This window comes from Berghia stephanieae, chromosome 1 (genome assembly GCF_034508935.2).
Source record: "Berghia stephanieae isolate SIO BIC M18660-M18661 chromosome 1, UCSD_Bste_1.3, whole genome shotgun sequence".
NCBI classification, from domain to species: Eukaryota; Metazoa; Mollusca; class Gastropoda; order Nudibranchia; family Aeolidiidae; genus Berghia; species Berghia stephanieae.
This window is the reverse complement of record NC_088360.1, coordinates 126197323-126213229: the sequence shown is the minus strand read 5'-3', so window position 1 is coordinate 126213229 and position 15907 is coordinate 126197323. Positions and strand designations below refer to the sequence as shown.

At 36.6% G+C, this 15907-nt stretch overlaps 1 protein-coding gene and 1 long non-coding RNA gene across 2 annotated transcripts in view; one reads left to right on the top strand and one right to left on the bottom strand.

The window, feature by feature from the left end:
• The window catches only part of LOC144965401 (virulence metalloprotease-like), a 34689-nt gene extending 24496 nt beyond the window's left edge, over positions 1 to 10193 (top strand). Inside the window, exons 9-14 of the mRNA XM_078900716.1 lie at positions 1885 to 1972; positions 2728 to 2889; positions 3970 to 4090; positions 5781 to 5859; positions 8547 to 8659; positions 9926 to 10193. Of these exons, the coding sequence (XP_078756842.1) occupies positions 1885 to 1972; positions 2728 to 2889; positions 3970 to 4068 (349 nt within the window). The 3' untranslated portion in view covers positions 4069 to 4090; positions 5781 to 5859; positions 8547 to 8659; positions 9926 to 10193. The remainder of the gene's footprint in view (positions 1 to 1884; positions 1973 to 2727; positions 2890 to 3969; positions 4091 to 5780; positions 5860 to 8546; positions 8660 to 9925) is intronic.
• LOC144965407 (uncharacterized) overlaps positions 1 to 15907 on the bottom strand; it is a 46201-nt gene that overhangs the window by 27365 nt on the left and 2929 nt on the right. The window contains exon 2 of the long non-coding RNA XR_013644013.1: positions 10934 to 11043. This is a non-coding gene — a long non-coding RNA (uncharacterized LOC144965407). The remainder of the gene's footprint in view (positions 1 to 10933; positions 11044 to 15907) is intronic.

The window sequence follows — 15907 nt, the reverse complement described above, 5'->3', positions numbered from 1 at the left end:
GAGAAAAGAGTTTGCCTTAAAATCTAGTTTTACAATGGCTAGACATAATCCATTACTTATTGAACAGTTTCATCTTCTAATTGCAATTAAACTGTTTAAGATGTAAGCTGCAAGCTTTTTGGGTCACAACAGAAGACCGTTTTCCTTTTTTCTTTAATTTAATTTAATTTTCTGATAAATTCATTTTAAAAATTTAATTGAGGAGGCAAAGCAACTCGTACTCATTAGCAAACTAAAATCAAGCTACTCGTTATCATAATAAAGGGTAGCAGAAGTCACACGTTCCTCTCTTCGGGTTCAAATCTCCTTAGAAGTATGAAACCAGTCCTCCGGACAATGCATAAACGATGAATAGGTTACAAATCAACGCATAAGTTTGCATAACTATTTTAGAAGCAAAATATAAAGGCGGATACGTATAATTACTGGGCGTAAAAGAGCGAAAATGGTTGATCTTTATTGACGACCAGCATTTATTTTTTAGGCTAGATAATAAGATACCATCACTTTGAAACCAGAATATAAATTGCACACTGTATGTATTCAGTGCTCCTGAGGACTGGTTTCACACTTCCAAGGAGACTGAAACCCGTATTTTGATATTACACGTCTGTTCTCTATTGGCAATTATGTCGTCAAATAAAACATTCTTTTTGTGTAAGAACCAACATCGTCTTACTTAAAACGTTATTTGACGCTTTTAATTGGATTTTAAACTTAGCTTTTATAAATGGTTTAAGTGAAGATAAATTTTGTGGTTTTTTAAAGTTCAAAATCCTAAGCTTTCTATCTGATATTACTTATACTTAAAATTGACTTATATTTATCTGCCTCACTCTGATTTGATGCCAGGTGGTCACAGTGAATTACATACAAAAATGAATGAGCTTAACTCACTCAATCCTAGAGATTTTTGCTAGGCTTTTCAAAACTGGCAAAAATGTAGTAAAAATAAGCATATGCAAGTGTTCGACCACTAACATGCAAAAACTAAAACAGTAGCTTTGATACTACGCCTTTAATATGTCTCAGAAAAATGTAATAAATAGGCATGGGGCAAAAGTAACCCGGGTTAACTATGGATATAGTCGGTGTTAGGGTTGAGTGAGTTAAAGAGAATCCAGGACAGATCCAAGGGCCAGGACAGAATTAATGGTTAAAAGGAAGGATTGAGTAAGATCACAACTAGTTTAACGAAGCTCTTTATTATTTAAAAATATGTTGGTAAACTTCCTTAACTCGATACAACTAATGGTCCCAAAAGAAATTGCGCAAAGGTTAAGAACGGCAAAGTTAGACACTTTCCTCTCGACAGCTTGGTAAAGTATTCTACAGATACATTTTACCTTTGGTTATGTTTCTTTTTCTGAATTATCTTTAAGACAAAAGGAGAGGACTGAGACAAATGTATGTACAATTTTCGAGTTCATCTGGGATATCGAAAGTTTTGTTAGAATTGTGAAAACCAGCGGAATTTTGAGAGATTAAGGAACTGCTCCAGATAGAATGAAATTATGAAAGCATATCTTTAACATCCCTGTTGTGGGTGGAAAATATTAACTTTCTGCGTTGAATGAGTTGAATGTAAAGCGTTAAATATCTAACATAGTAGAGGAAATTAAAGCTGCCAGCTGATTATATGACCAAAGGGTACTTTTTCGATCAAATTTAGAAACTCTTCTATAGTAAATTGTTGTTTGCTATAACATTTCACCCCTCATTAAAGGTAGCTGAGTAGTAACAGGAAATATAATTGTGTCGTTGGTAGTGATGGTAGCAGCTGTATCAGAAGTATCAGAAAAAACAACAAAAGTGTTGTAATCATAGTATTACACACAGAAAAGCAAACGTAAATATAAGTCTTGCATTCAACATCTTTATCAGATCTGAATCAGGAGGCATAAACGAAGCGTTTTCCGATATATCTGGAGAAGTGTCAGAAGTGTTCAACTATGGGGAAAACGACTGGATGGTAAGCACAACCAATACATTTCATTATAAGTTTAAAGTGAATAAAACGTTGAAAATTACAATTCATAAAGGAAGGGATTTGAATTTATGGATTGGTCTGTACACTTGACATGACATTTCAAAAAGCATGGAACTATTCAAATATTCATTTACAAACCCCGAATTCCTCTTAAAAAATAACGATACACAAAAGAAGCCTTTCTAGATGCCTCAAAAACAATATCAAGAATCATGATATACAAAATATATTCTAATAGTCCAAGACCATTCCAATTCCTTCTTTTTTGCACTTCACTAACTTTTTCACCACTTGCCAATTCCAATTCCTTTCAGCTTGCCATCTTATTTCATATTTTTCCTAAGCATTTCTTGTTAGAAAGGATCGAGATACTTCTCATCTCCTTTGTTTATTTCCACGTCACCGCAATAATAATACTAAACGTTCTATCGTTAAATAATGATTCTATTGTTCCTTGTCTTTATCATTTAAAACAAAAAAAAAAAAAAAACAACGAAAAAAAAACAAACAAACAACAAAAATCCTAGGCCCAACATCCCCCTCCCCAGAATTACCACACAAACTCTCAAAACAAAAACACACACAGACAAGCACACACACACACACACACACACACACATAAATACATACACACAAAAAATAAATAACAAAAAATAGAAACAGAAAAAAACAAGACAAAAAAGAAAAAAAAAACAAAACAAAACAAATACCTCATCACGGAATATTGTTTTCTTCAGATTGGTTATGACATCGTCAAGAGAAGTTCCGGAGCTTTGCGTTACTTCATCAATCCATCACGTGACGGGTATTCCGTCAAGCATGTCAATCACTACTACAACGGGATGGGCGTGCATCATAGTAGCGGCATCTTTAACCATGCCTTCTACCAACTCGTTGAGGTACTATGATAATGTTGGCAATCTTTGTGGAAGTGTTAATATTATTTTGTCTGCTGGTTTAAATATGTATATCTTGCCTATAATAAACTATTTTCTCCGTTTCAAACATTTTTGTGTAAACACGTTTAAATATAAATAATTTCAGCCTAAATTGAGATAATTACAAAGTGTATTTTGTCTAGATAAATGCCTCAATTGAAATATGAAATAATCTGGGATTCTAATTTTTTCGATAGCCGATGGGTTTTGTCAGATCACCACACAATTTTCTTGTCTATGTGGCCATTAATACATAGTAATTTCACCTGTCACTTAAAACCACGAGTCTACAGTAAATGTCTTGGAGGAGCAAATGTTGTCATTTAATGTAGTGCAAGCTTCTTCTAACAGTGCCATATTATGAGAAAATACGTATTTCACATTTTGGCGAGAAAACTCATCGACCAAATAGCAATTGATTAAAATGACTCTCATCTAAGCAAAAACTCTCAAAAATTCTAAAACCTGTGACATCACGAATTAAAAAGTACTGTAGACATGAGGATCTTGATTATAGTCCTAACCATAACCAGTCCCTTTGTAAGGTTGAACCAAAAGTTTATAAATCAAATTGATATCAAAGAAAATTCAACTAAACACACAAAAATTGGACAGTTAGAAAAACTCCAATATTTATAGTAAAATGACTTGAACTAATTAATTATTTAGTTTAAAAATCAGGCCGTGTTAGATAGATATTGGGCGAGGAAACTTCACACACACACACACACACACACACACACACACACACACACAAAGAGGTAGACAAAAGTTATGGAAATTCTCATTAAAGTGCTAGAGAAAAAAAAAACGGTCAGCCAAAATCTTATTCTACAAACTATCATTCCAGGGACAGACTAAATCTTATTTTATGTAATTTTGGTGCCCGAATGACTCCGGCAATCCGGGGCCCGCACACTATGATATTATGATATGTCCAGGATGCAGAAATTTCAATGGTAAAAAAGACAGGCCGCCTATAAAGGAAAACCGTTAAAGAATGATCTATTAATTACATGTACTTACTAACTTCTCTTACAGACTGAGGGATTACCCATATATGACGCTTACCAATGTTTCCTAACGGCCCTACACAAATTTTCAAGATGGTGCATGTGGTGTCATGCAAGCCTGCTATGATCACGGTATTGACCACAATGCGGTAAGTTGGGCTCTTATAAAAATTGATGATGCTTATTTCATAGATCCGTCACTCCTTTGGGGGCATAGACCATAGACAACTTCTCTCTTTCTTATCATACTCTGTACAATTTCCCCCCTCTATTTCAAGATTCAAACCTCTCTTCATAGTTTTTAAATATATTCTTTTCTTTGATCCAGCTTCTTTTTAGGCACCCACATTTTCATGTTATCTGGAGATTCCGGTTTAGGAACTGTTTTATTGTACTTTTGTACATGCATGAATACAACGACAACAGCTACTCTATATGAGGAGAAGATCGTCAAAATCTGCTAAGTCACCCTTTTAACATCCAGGGAAAACTAGATTTTCGTTGTTTATTTAGAAGATTAAAGAGGAAAATACTTGTTGATTGCCTCACTGATCAATAGCCGAGGTGTTTTTAAACTTCAAATTTTTACCAGATAATTTTATGTAGTCCAATAGATCGCATGAGAGTGTTGATTCATTTTCTGTCTGAGTCTGACTCAGCGGGTTTTGAAAATTGCCTCATATAGAAGGTATACGGATTAAAATGTAATGGTTTCTTTAAATGGATTTGATGAAGCAGGAATGTATTTTCATGCTCAATTCATTTCGTGTTGAGGGCAATATAAAGCGATCTGGTGTCGACAACAACAAAAATCAACCCCATAGTCATTGGGAATGGCTTGGTTATTATTTGATAAGAGTAAGCAATTACGTTGTCAATTTCTACACCAGTGCCAAAATAGGAGGCGAACAGTTGGTTGGACGTCCCAAATCGACATAATGTCGTTAACGGTTCAAACAGATCAGACCAGAAAACAGCAAACATGAATCAATTTTAAAACGTGTCAGATATGACATTGATCAATTACATAAGAATGAATGTGAATAATGTTCGATCATTATAATGATTATGCGCTCCGTTATGTAGAACTGACTAATCAGGTCAATCTGAACAAAGATTTTCTAAAAATGTCCTACAATGAAATGTATCCATTGTTTGTTCACCTTGAGGGCATACATTCAAAAGAGCAACGGTACTCGCTAATTTCTTTCTAATATTGATGCTATGTGTTTAAGTAAAGAATTAATCTGATCTGCACGCTAGATAACTCACACCAACACATTCAAGGATGTGTAACCTTTCATGTTTATAGACTATAAGAGGGACATTTGTGAGAACTTAATTATTCTACTGGCGTCCTAAAAACAATAACAAAGAGCCAAGTGACAACATTTTCATTCGTTCATTGCTAGAAACGTTTAAGGTTAGTGATATAGTTTTGTGATTTGGTCACGATTGTTTTGGCGGGCAGAATTGGTGAGCATTACGCTTTTCTCATATTATAAACTAACAGACTCGCAATATCCAATCAATGTTGAGGAGTTGACGTGTACTTCTTTGCAAGTCTGATACCCAAACGCAATTATTGGTTTTATTTAACAATTTTGTAATTTACAATATTTTGCGTTGGTTTGAGAGTATTTCCATTACAACTCTAGTCCCATAACAATTTGGGATATCAGAACTACAAATAAGTAAACGTTAGGATGAGGAAATCACAAACTATTGTCGATAACAATCTTTACTTAATCTACCCTAGTCGGGCAACTTTTATTTTTGCAATTATCAGATTCTATTAATTTTTGTAAATAAAGTCTCTTTACTTTATTTTTATTAAAGGTTCTCCGGGCTTTTGCTGTAGTTGGAATTGACTTGGCAGGTTGCGAATTTGACGCTCTTAACTCAGTAATGGACCCAGGTTAGAGTATTTATTCTGATATGTAATCTCCCACACTTTATGCAATCAATTCACGAAAAGATCGAGGATATTTGGGAGAAGAATAAGCAGCAGGAACAGGCAAAACACCATACAAAAGTCGATGGACCCTTGAAACTATGAATTCAAATGTATAACAATGACAGTGCATGATAGTGACCGGGTGGTGGGAAGACAGCACACTCGTAACGAGACTCAAATTTAATGAGCTCCTTGTTATGGGTAGTGAGTTTGAAGATTTGTCTTAAGGACAAGGTTTGGCATCCTTGATGTTTATTTGATTTTTACGTAGAAAGCCATTATTCTCTGTACTTTACGGAGCGACAGCAGATAGTAGTCTAAAGACACCCCCCTCAAATAAACGTTTTTGTCCGAACCAATAATAATATTAGTAATAAAGTGGAGGTGTGTGTGAAGAAAGGAGTGTGAACGGAGGAGAGTGAAGGGAGGTGTGTGAAGGGAAGAGTGTGTTGGAAGAGTGTGAGGGGAGGAGCGTAAAGAGAGGTATGTGAAGGTGGGGGGGGGGGGAGGGAGTGTGAAGAGAGGAGTGTGAAGGGAGGAGTGTGAAGGGAGGGGTGTGGAATGTAAAGTGAGGAGTGGCGGGAATTTAAAGGGGGAGTGTAAAGGGAGAAGTCTGAAGGGAGGAGTTTGATTGGAGGAGTGAGTTTGTGATGGGCAAAGAGTATGAAGGGAGAAGTTTGAAGGGAGGAGTTTGATTGAGGAGTGTGAAGAGAGAAGTATGAAGGGATGTGTGTAATGGGAGGAGTAAGTTTGTGATGGGCGGGGTGTGATGAAGTGTGAAGAGAGGAGTGTGATTGGAGGAGTGAACAGGGAGGAGTGTGTTGGGAGGAGTATGATGAGAGGAGTGTGTAGGGAAGTGTTTGTTGGGAGGAGTGTGAAGGGAGGGATATGAAGGGAGGAATGTGAAGGGAGGAGTGTGAAGGGAGGAGTGGGAAGGGGGGAGTGTGAAGGGGGGAATATAAAGAGAGAAGGGTGAAGGGAGGAATGCAAAGGGAGGAGTGTGAAAGGAGAGTGTGAAGAGAGCAGTGTGAAGGGAGGTGTGTGAAGGGAGGGTTGTAAATGGAGTAGTGTGAAGGGAGGTTTGTGAAGGGAGGGTTGTAGATGGAGTAGTGTGAAGGGAGGTGTGTGAAGGGAGGGTTGTAGATGGAGTAGTTTAAGGGAGGGTTGTAAATGGAGTAGTGTGAAGGGAGATTTGTGAAGGCAGGGTTGTAGCTGGAGAAGTGTGAAGGGAGGTGTGTGAAGGGAGGGTTGTAAATGGAGTAGTGTGAAGGGAGGTTTGTGAAGGCAGGGTTGTAGCTGGAGAAGTGTGAAGGGAGGTGTGTGAAGGGAGGGTTGTAAATGGAGTAGTGTGAAGGGAGATTTGTGAAGGCAGGGTTGTAGCTGGAGTAGTGTGAAGGGAGGTGTGTGAAGGGAGGGTTGTAAATGGAGTAGTGTGAAGGGAGGTTTGTGAAGGGAGGGTTGTAGATGGAGTAGTGTGAAGGGAGGTGTGTGAAGGGAGGTTTGTAAATGGAGTAGTGTGAAGGGAGGATTGTGAAGGAGGGTTGTAAATGGAGTAGTGTGAAGGGAGGTTTGTGAAGGGAGGATTGTAGATGGAGTAGTGTGAAGGGAGGTGTGTGAAGGGAGGGTTGTAGATGGAGTAGTTTAAGGGAGGGTTGTAAATGGAGTAGTGTGAAGGGAGATTTGTGAAGGCAGGGTTGTAGCTGGAGTAGTGTGAAGGGAGGTGTGTGAAGGGAGGGTTGTAAATGGAGTAGTGTGAAGGGAGGTGTGTGAAGGGAGGTTTGTAAATGGAGTAGTGTGAAGGGAGGATTGTGAAGGAGGGTTGTAAATGGAGTAGTGTGAAGGGAGGTGTCTGAAGGGAGGAATGTGAAAAGAGGAATGTGAAGGTAGGATTGTGGAGTGAGGATTGAAGGGAGAAGTATGGAAGGAGAATATGAAGGGAACGATGTGAAGGGATGATTTTAAAGGGAAGGAGTGTGAAGGGAGGAGAGTGAAGGGATAACTCTGAGTGGAGGAGTGTGAAGTGAGAAGTGTGAAGGAAGGCGTGTATAGGAAGGTGTGTGTTGGGAAAAGTGTGAAGGGAGAAGTGGGAAGGAAGGAGTTGGAAGGGAGGAACTTGAAGGGAGAAGTGTGAAGGGAGGTGTGTGAAGGGAGAAATGTGAAGGGTGGAATGTGAAGGGAGGATTGTGGAGTGAGGAATGAGAAGGGAGGAAGTGAAGGGAGAAGTGTAAAGGGAAGCGTGTGAACGGAGAACTCTGAATGGAGGAATGTGAAGTGTGAAGGGAGTAGTGTGAAGGGAAGATTGTGAAGGGAGAACTTTGAATAGAGGAGTGTGAAGGGAGGATTTGGAAGTGAGGAGTGAAAGACAGAGTTTGAAGAGATGATTGTGAAGAAAGGATTGTGAAGGGAGGAATGTGAAGAATTAGATAATGAATATCTTGGACCCATGAGAAAATTGAGATATTGTAAGAGTTCTTGTACTGGAAATAAACAGCTGATTTGTACTGCTTAAACCGACATTTAGTTCCATAAACTGTTATAAGGTTATGTGAAAATAGATCTCCTTCTTAGGGTTCCTTGAAAGCTAAGTAACTTAATTATTCCAATTACCACTGCCTTAAACTTCCTCATTCTTTTTCTTTCGTTTTAAGGAGAGACCCGTTGGGGTGTTGAAGTCTCCCTAACTCACAACCCTATCATCGAAGTGTTTCTTGGAAGCGACCTGATGTCAATTGTCTCAGCAAATGAGGAGGGCGGGAATGATGTATGTCATCGCAGGATATATTTTAACATCACACACTGTGTGAACTGTAACTAAGCAAGAAATTGATTTAATTTGATATAATAATGATAATGACTAGGTAATTTGCAATACTCTGGCTACTGGCCAGGGAACTTTTTACTTCAAATATCATGAAATCAAAATACTCTCAACTTGTCAACAAGTCTTAAGAATATGAGAATTCTTAAAGTCGTGGAACAGAAACATTTTTAGTCAAGTCGCGGGTCATTCTAATCGACGGATATTTAGATGATTAAAGTAAAGCTTTTATAACAAAAATGGAAAAAAGATGTTTTGTCAGAGTACAGCAGTGATGACCATCCAGTCTGTCTGTCTCTCCGATGGTGAATCCCGAGCCGGCACCGTGGTGAGATTTTAGGGTAGTCTCAATACTTGACACAAGGGTAGAGATCGTTCCAGAAATCTATTTCTGGACTTTATCTCAACTTGCTCAGTATACCACACAATGTCATATTTTTTAAAATTCCTAAACGTCATTTCTGCAGGGGAGCTCACCAGAACGATAAAAATCATGAATCCGTAGTTAATATCTCTCTCTCTCTCTCTCTCTCTCTCTCTCTCTCTCTCTCTCTCCCTCTCTCTCGCCCCCTCTCTCCTTTCCTCTTTCCCTTTCTATCTATCTATCTATCTATCTATCTATCTATCTATCTATCTATCTATCTATCTATCTATCTATCTATCTATCTATCTATCTATCTATCTATCTATCTATCTATCTATCTATCTATCTAACTTAACAACGCCACTACCACATTATTTATTCGTCTGTAGTGTTTCATTCATCCTGTTTTGTTGATAAATGGGAAACCCGAAAGGTCCATTTTATCTGTTTTCGTATTTTAAATTGAAGCGTACATTCAATTCCACATTGTTATTTATTTCTTCGAGCTTCGAGCAGTAACATTTACATATATATATTTAGCAATGCAATATATTTCGAAAAAGCTATTGCTTTTTAAAATGTCTTGAGATTGTCATTGTTTCCTTACAAATCATAACTGTGTTTTGATCTATTCTTAACAAATAATCATCACAATTTCCCAATTGTCTAATGGGCAATTTAAAGCAAAGGCATATTGCTTATTCGCTCTGCATATGGATATGATGGTACATAATATGTTTACGCAATTTTGTTGATTCTAAAAGTAACGAACAAACAGGAAAAATCAATGATGGACACATCTTAATATGTCATGATGATTTACCAATATTACCTTTAACTTTCAGATACATATCTCAGTGACAAGTGACAGCGCTGGGGAAAATGAATTTGCTTCCGGCACAAATGTAGTAAGCATTGCTGGAGATGGAATAACGTCTGTTTTCGTGAAATTATCCTCGACGTCAACAGAACTACTTAGTGTGGCATTGACAAACTTGTAATAAAGGCAGATGCACCATGAAATGAGTCTGACAACCTCCAAAGCTGCACTCTGCTGAATTTGTATTAGTTATTGTAAAACGGTTGTGTCCAATAAACTCTTTATGTTTGAAATTACAACAAGTTGATTTGCTTCATAAAAAACAACACCAGCCCCTGAGAATAAAAGTCATTCTCGATTTTTTTTTGTACATAACTTGTAACTCCAGACAATTCCTTTGTATGCAATATGCGCCGTTACAAATTATTTGGATACTAAGATAATAACAACTAAACGCTATTTCCAACAATTTAGATTCAAATACAGTATGCAACAACAACAAAACAAATAACACAATAAAAAATAAAAACCAACCAAACTAACAAAAACAACAACAACAACATAAATAAAAAACCTAAACAAAATAAAATAACCTTAACCCCCCCCCCCCCCCCCCCCCCCCCCGGCGTCCAAAAAAAAAAAGGAAAAACCCAACACATTTTTCTTTGACTTTTAATGCCAATAGTGCCTTAAATTTTGACTATTGCAAAACGATTTGGCATAGTTATGGGAATATTTTATGTTAAATCAAGATTAACACGCGCTTATTAACCCTCTCCTTACCAACTATTTTCAGAATTTTACCCCAAAACTTCATACTCACCCAACACAAAAATAGATTTTTCAAACAGATTAGTAACGAGTATATTCTATATTTTGTTCAGAAAAATGAGCTATGCAACACAATGTCGAGTTTTTATGGCAATAACTATAACAAAATGAAATCAGAATAAGAAAATTGTTGGCTGCATCGTAACGAATATGACGATTTTCCTATCGGTGGTAAGGAAAGGGTTAAGCGAGAATCACCTACCTCTTTTTGACTGACGACAATGACGTTAATTGATGTCACCATAAAATGAATTGAAAAAGAAATTGGTCATTCATCTCTCCACAAAAAGACTGTTAAATCCAATGCATTTTCTGAAAGGCCAAACATTCCACTTTTAAAAACATATAAGGTTATTCAATGCATTATTTAAGGAATCTGACACTAGCGAAATCGAGTTTAATAGATAAGCAAACATTTTAATGCGGATCGATTAGGTACAGTTTTTTCTGTTGCTAACTGGAACCTATTGTCATGCACAAAAAGTGAAATGTGATATCATTTGAAAAAGAAAGTATTGAAGTGCGTGCACGGACAATATTTCCAGTATGGGTTCAATAACTATAAGAAAAATGGATCGGGAAGTCCCAAACTTAAGGAATATCGGAGCAAAAAGGCGCATTATTTCACCAGAGAGACTCTGGTCTAAGCAATGTACTGATGAGACCTCAATATAGAAGAGTAAAGTTTGCTGCCCCAAACGTAAACAATAACAAGTTGCTAGTGACTTCCGTTAGGGACCGGAATAATTTACGCACAATATAGGTCTCCCAATTTTGTAGTTTGAGTTGTAGGCAATACACTTTCAGTATTGAAAATATGTTTACATAAAATCTAACAGTTGCAAAAATAATAATATAAGGCTAAATTATTATGAAAATCAGGCTCCGAATAATTCTCGTTTTGTTCACACCAGCGCAGTAATTTGCTCTGGTCTAAAAATAGATAGACTGTAACTTTTGATAAATTTTAGAAAATGTTACCTTTTGTTCCATAAAATATCCATATCTAGACATTATTTGATGCATGATCGAGTATTTATGAATATGTGTTTCTTTTGCCACCTAACAGCCAAATTTTAAAGGTTATTTTTTTCTATTATTTACATTGGAACGTGAGCTGTCAAGACAGGAACATGTGGTTTGCCACGTGCTTCTCGACCTTTGTTTACGTTTGGGGCACCTTCCTTTACTCTTCTATAGCCCGATTTATACACAATGGAACTCTTGTAGTATAAATTACAATATCGTCCGCCTTCAGAGCGCCCGAATCATAGTACCAAATCATCTTTGTTAGATGAGGTTCGCTTCCATTTCGCTACAAGAAGATCTTGTTTATTTCTACACTATGGACAAAGGCATTGCAAGTGCTCGCTGTGGAAATGGCGCCATCATTAGATTTCGTATTTATAATAAATTCATTCCCAAATCTATTACATCAATAAAGAAATAATTAAAAATCTTAAAAACCACCAAGAGGGTTGAAAAAGGAGATATCATTGATATATATCCCAAATGGAATAATCATTCTACGGACATAGTATGCCGACTGAAGACGTAGGTGGAAGCCACAGAAACATTTGTTTCGGCCATATAAGTGAGTGAATCCATTTATGCTTTATATATATATATATATATATATATATATATATATATATATATATATATATATTTATATATATAATATATATATATATTATATATATATATATATATATATATATATATATATATATATATATATATATATATATATATATATATATATATATATATATATATAAGTATCAATCCACTATTAAGGTGACCACTGTGAAATGCACCAATTGGAGGACCAAGCATATGTCTTGTTCAAATTGATTAAACTGTTCAATCTTTGTTCAAATGAGTATAGTTTGATTCCCTACAATGATTTATGAACACAATTCTGATGCTTGATGATCACAATGGTATATAGAAAATTACTCGGTCCCCCTAATGTTTTACTAAGTGTTTCTGTAGCTTTAAGGAGACATTTGGTAAAAACATGTTTTTAGGGAGACCACATTAATAAACCCTTTTAGGGAGCCCAGTATATGTTTATATATGTGTATACCTAAGAGTGCATTTTCAAGTGAGCTACCACCAAATTGTCTAAAATAAAGTAAGTCCTTAAGATTAAGAGCTTCATGGCCATAGTGTCGAAGCTTATCCCAGTGTGCGTAGAGTGAAGTGGCCGAGCAACGCATTTACTAACTCCTGGGAAGGTCCATCCCTCAGAAGGGGCGCTCAGGGAAATAACCTGGGACTCAAACACGGCAAAAAATATTCCCAGTTGCTCCGTGCGCCATTGTTTTTGCAGTCCCCGACCCCTTTAGAAACCTGACGACCCAGGTTAAGATCAGAGATAGAAGGGACCAGGCAGAGGAGTTTATTTGTTGTTGTTGTATACCACTGAATGGACTTGGTTTGTTTTGTTTTGTTTTTAAGGGTTTTACGGCGCTTGCAACACATTAAGGTCATATCAGCGCCAGTAAAAAGGAAGAAAATGGGATAGTAAAAAGTTCTGGAACTACAATTAGAGCACCCAAGAAAAAGTAAGGCAAAGGGGATTTGTTTCAAATAGGAAACAGTAGATTCCAAGAGCCCACTATCAAAGTACTTAGTTTGAGATCACCTAAACGTCTCATTCAGACACAAGCACAGGTCCCAACAAAGAGGGATACACTCAAATGTTTACAAAGCATAAATAATATGTAAACAAAACAATAAAGAGCATAACAGACAGATGATTTACAAGGGAAAAATATAATCTCCCAAAACTCGAACTATACATTTGACTGTTTCCCTCCCAGCCAGGTCCTGGACAAAACCAAGTAATCCCATCCCGAGACAAAGACAGAAAACAAGTTGGAAAACAGACATAGGGGGATAGAAGACGCAACGAGTACGTCCCTGCCCATTATGGGAAGTCGGGAACCCCACCCAGTGAATGGAGTTGGATGGATAGGACAGCAGATCTGATGGACACAATGAACGGCTTCAATCAACATCTCATTCACTTTAACTTGCACAATGCTTGCTTTGGTTTCGTGGTAGACAGTTCGTCTGACGCCCGAGTTGCCAGGGTTCGAATCCATATTTGTGGCGATGCAGAGTCATTGTAAAAGTCTCATTTACAGTCTCACTTGTGTTAATTGGAGTACGTTACTGAATTGTAACAACGTTGTTCTGTTCGTGTCCATATAAATGTACTACCAGCTGCACGTTGAGCTCATTGTGGGTTTTATGATACATCAAGCTCGTGTAAAATTACATTTACATTTGACCGAAAAATGATACATAACGATAGAAGTCTACAAATCATATTGCAGGTTTATTTCAGTTCCAAAAGCCATCACAAACATTCATCCACTGTATCACATAAGTCTTTGGTCACCAAATAAAAGCATGAAGTTTGCTATGTGTACAGTGCAACATAAAAGGATAGAAACAGTTTTACTGATAAAACCCTCAAATGATAACAAACCAATATGTTGTTGCTGGTAAGTTGCTTAATTGCATTTGTTAAAAAGCATAAACTGTGAAGCAAAAGTGCTGAAAATCGTTTGAAAAAAAGTTTAATGCAAAAAAAAATAATTCTTAAGCACTTTATGCCGTTCTAAGCTGTCGTTGCTGCATTTTTTTTCATTATTAATTATTATTATTCTGATTAAGGATGAGGGGATAAAGAAAGAATGAAATTAAATGCACAGAGGTGTCATTTCTTGACAGTCGCCTCTAAAGATTGCAACTCTTAAAATTATCATAAAAAGAATAGTGAAATTTTACATTAGGTATCTAGAAAATGCTGAACATAAAGCTACATTGGCCAATTAAGTTAGGGTTAGTAGAAAGACTTTTTATTCTGCCATATCTGATTCTTTCAGATAGTTCTACATAGCTGCCAACTTTTCAAAAATAAAAAAAGGAACGCTCATTTGGCCCGGGATGAGGGGCGATGTGTGCCGAAGCCCCCCCCCCCCCCCCCCCCCCCTCATCGAATCGCAACATATAAAAGTCAGCCTTTTTAATTACTATTACTAACACTAACAAGTTTGAGATGACAGAGGCTAGTCCAAATGTTGCTCAATTATCGGGTTTAGTACCAGCACATTTGAATCGTTAAAATGACACTTTCCACAATGATTGTTGTTTTGTTTTTAAGGGTTTAACGGCGCTTGCAACACATTTAGGTTATATCAGCGCCAGTAAAAAGGAAGAAAATTGGATAGTAAAAAGTTCTAGAATTACAGTTGAAGCATCCAGAGAAAGTAAGACATAGGGGAACTGGGAACAAATAGGGATCAGATGTAGATTCCAAGAGCGTATCACCAATGTACTTAGTTTGAGATCACCTATAAGTCTTATCCGGACACAAGAACAAAATCCAACAAAGAGGAACACACTCAAATGCTTACATTATACATTAAAAAATAACAAATATAGTAATAATACATAACAGAGAGATAATTTACAAGGAAAAAAATATCATCTCCCAAAACAATAAATATGCATCTGACTGCTTCCCTCCCAGCTAGGACTCCGGCGAGGGCCAGGAAAAAAACAAGTAATCTCATTCCAAGACAAAGACTGAAAGCATGTTGGAAAACAGATATAAGGGGATAGAAGACACAGTGTGTACCTCCCTGCCCGCTATGGGAGCTTTCCACAATGAGATCAAAATTCAGAACGGACAATATAAAGAAAGAATTCAACTGCCTCAACTTTGATAAGGACCAATACACAAGAAGCACAATTGTAAAATAAATGAAATAACTTAAGATGGTTAGAAATGCATAACTACCAACCTGGTACATCACTTGAGAGGGCGTTTTGGGGTAAAAATTAGGTGAGTTCAGATAAAAAGTAGACGATTGCATATATGTTTTCTTTCATGCAACATAATGGTCTTTAAGTAGTATACTATAATAGTAGTTATAGTAAAATGCACCTCTAAATATTAGAGAATTCTTACTTCTTTACTTTGACAAGATAAACACACCTAAAAATGGAGTATACTTATTTTTCTTGAACCTAAACCGTTACAAAAGCATGCTTGAAAAAAAAAAATTAAAATCAGATGAAGATGTTTTTAAAGGGATTAAATTTATATATTTCATAAATTAATAAAGGGAAATAATCATTGTCATCTTTAATC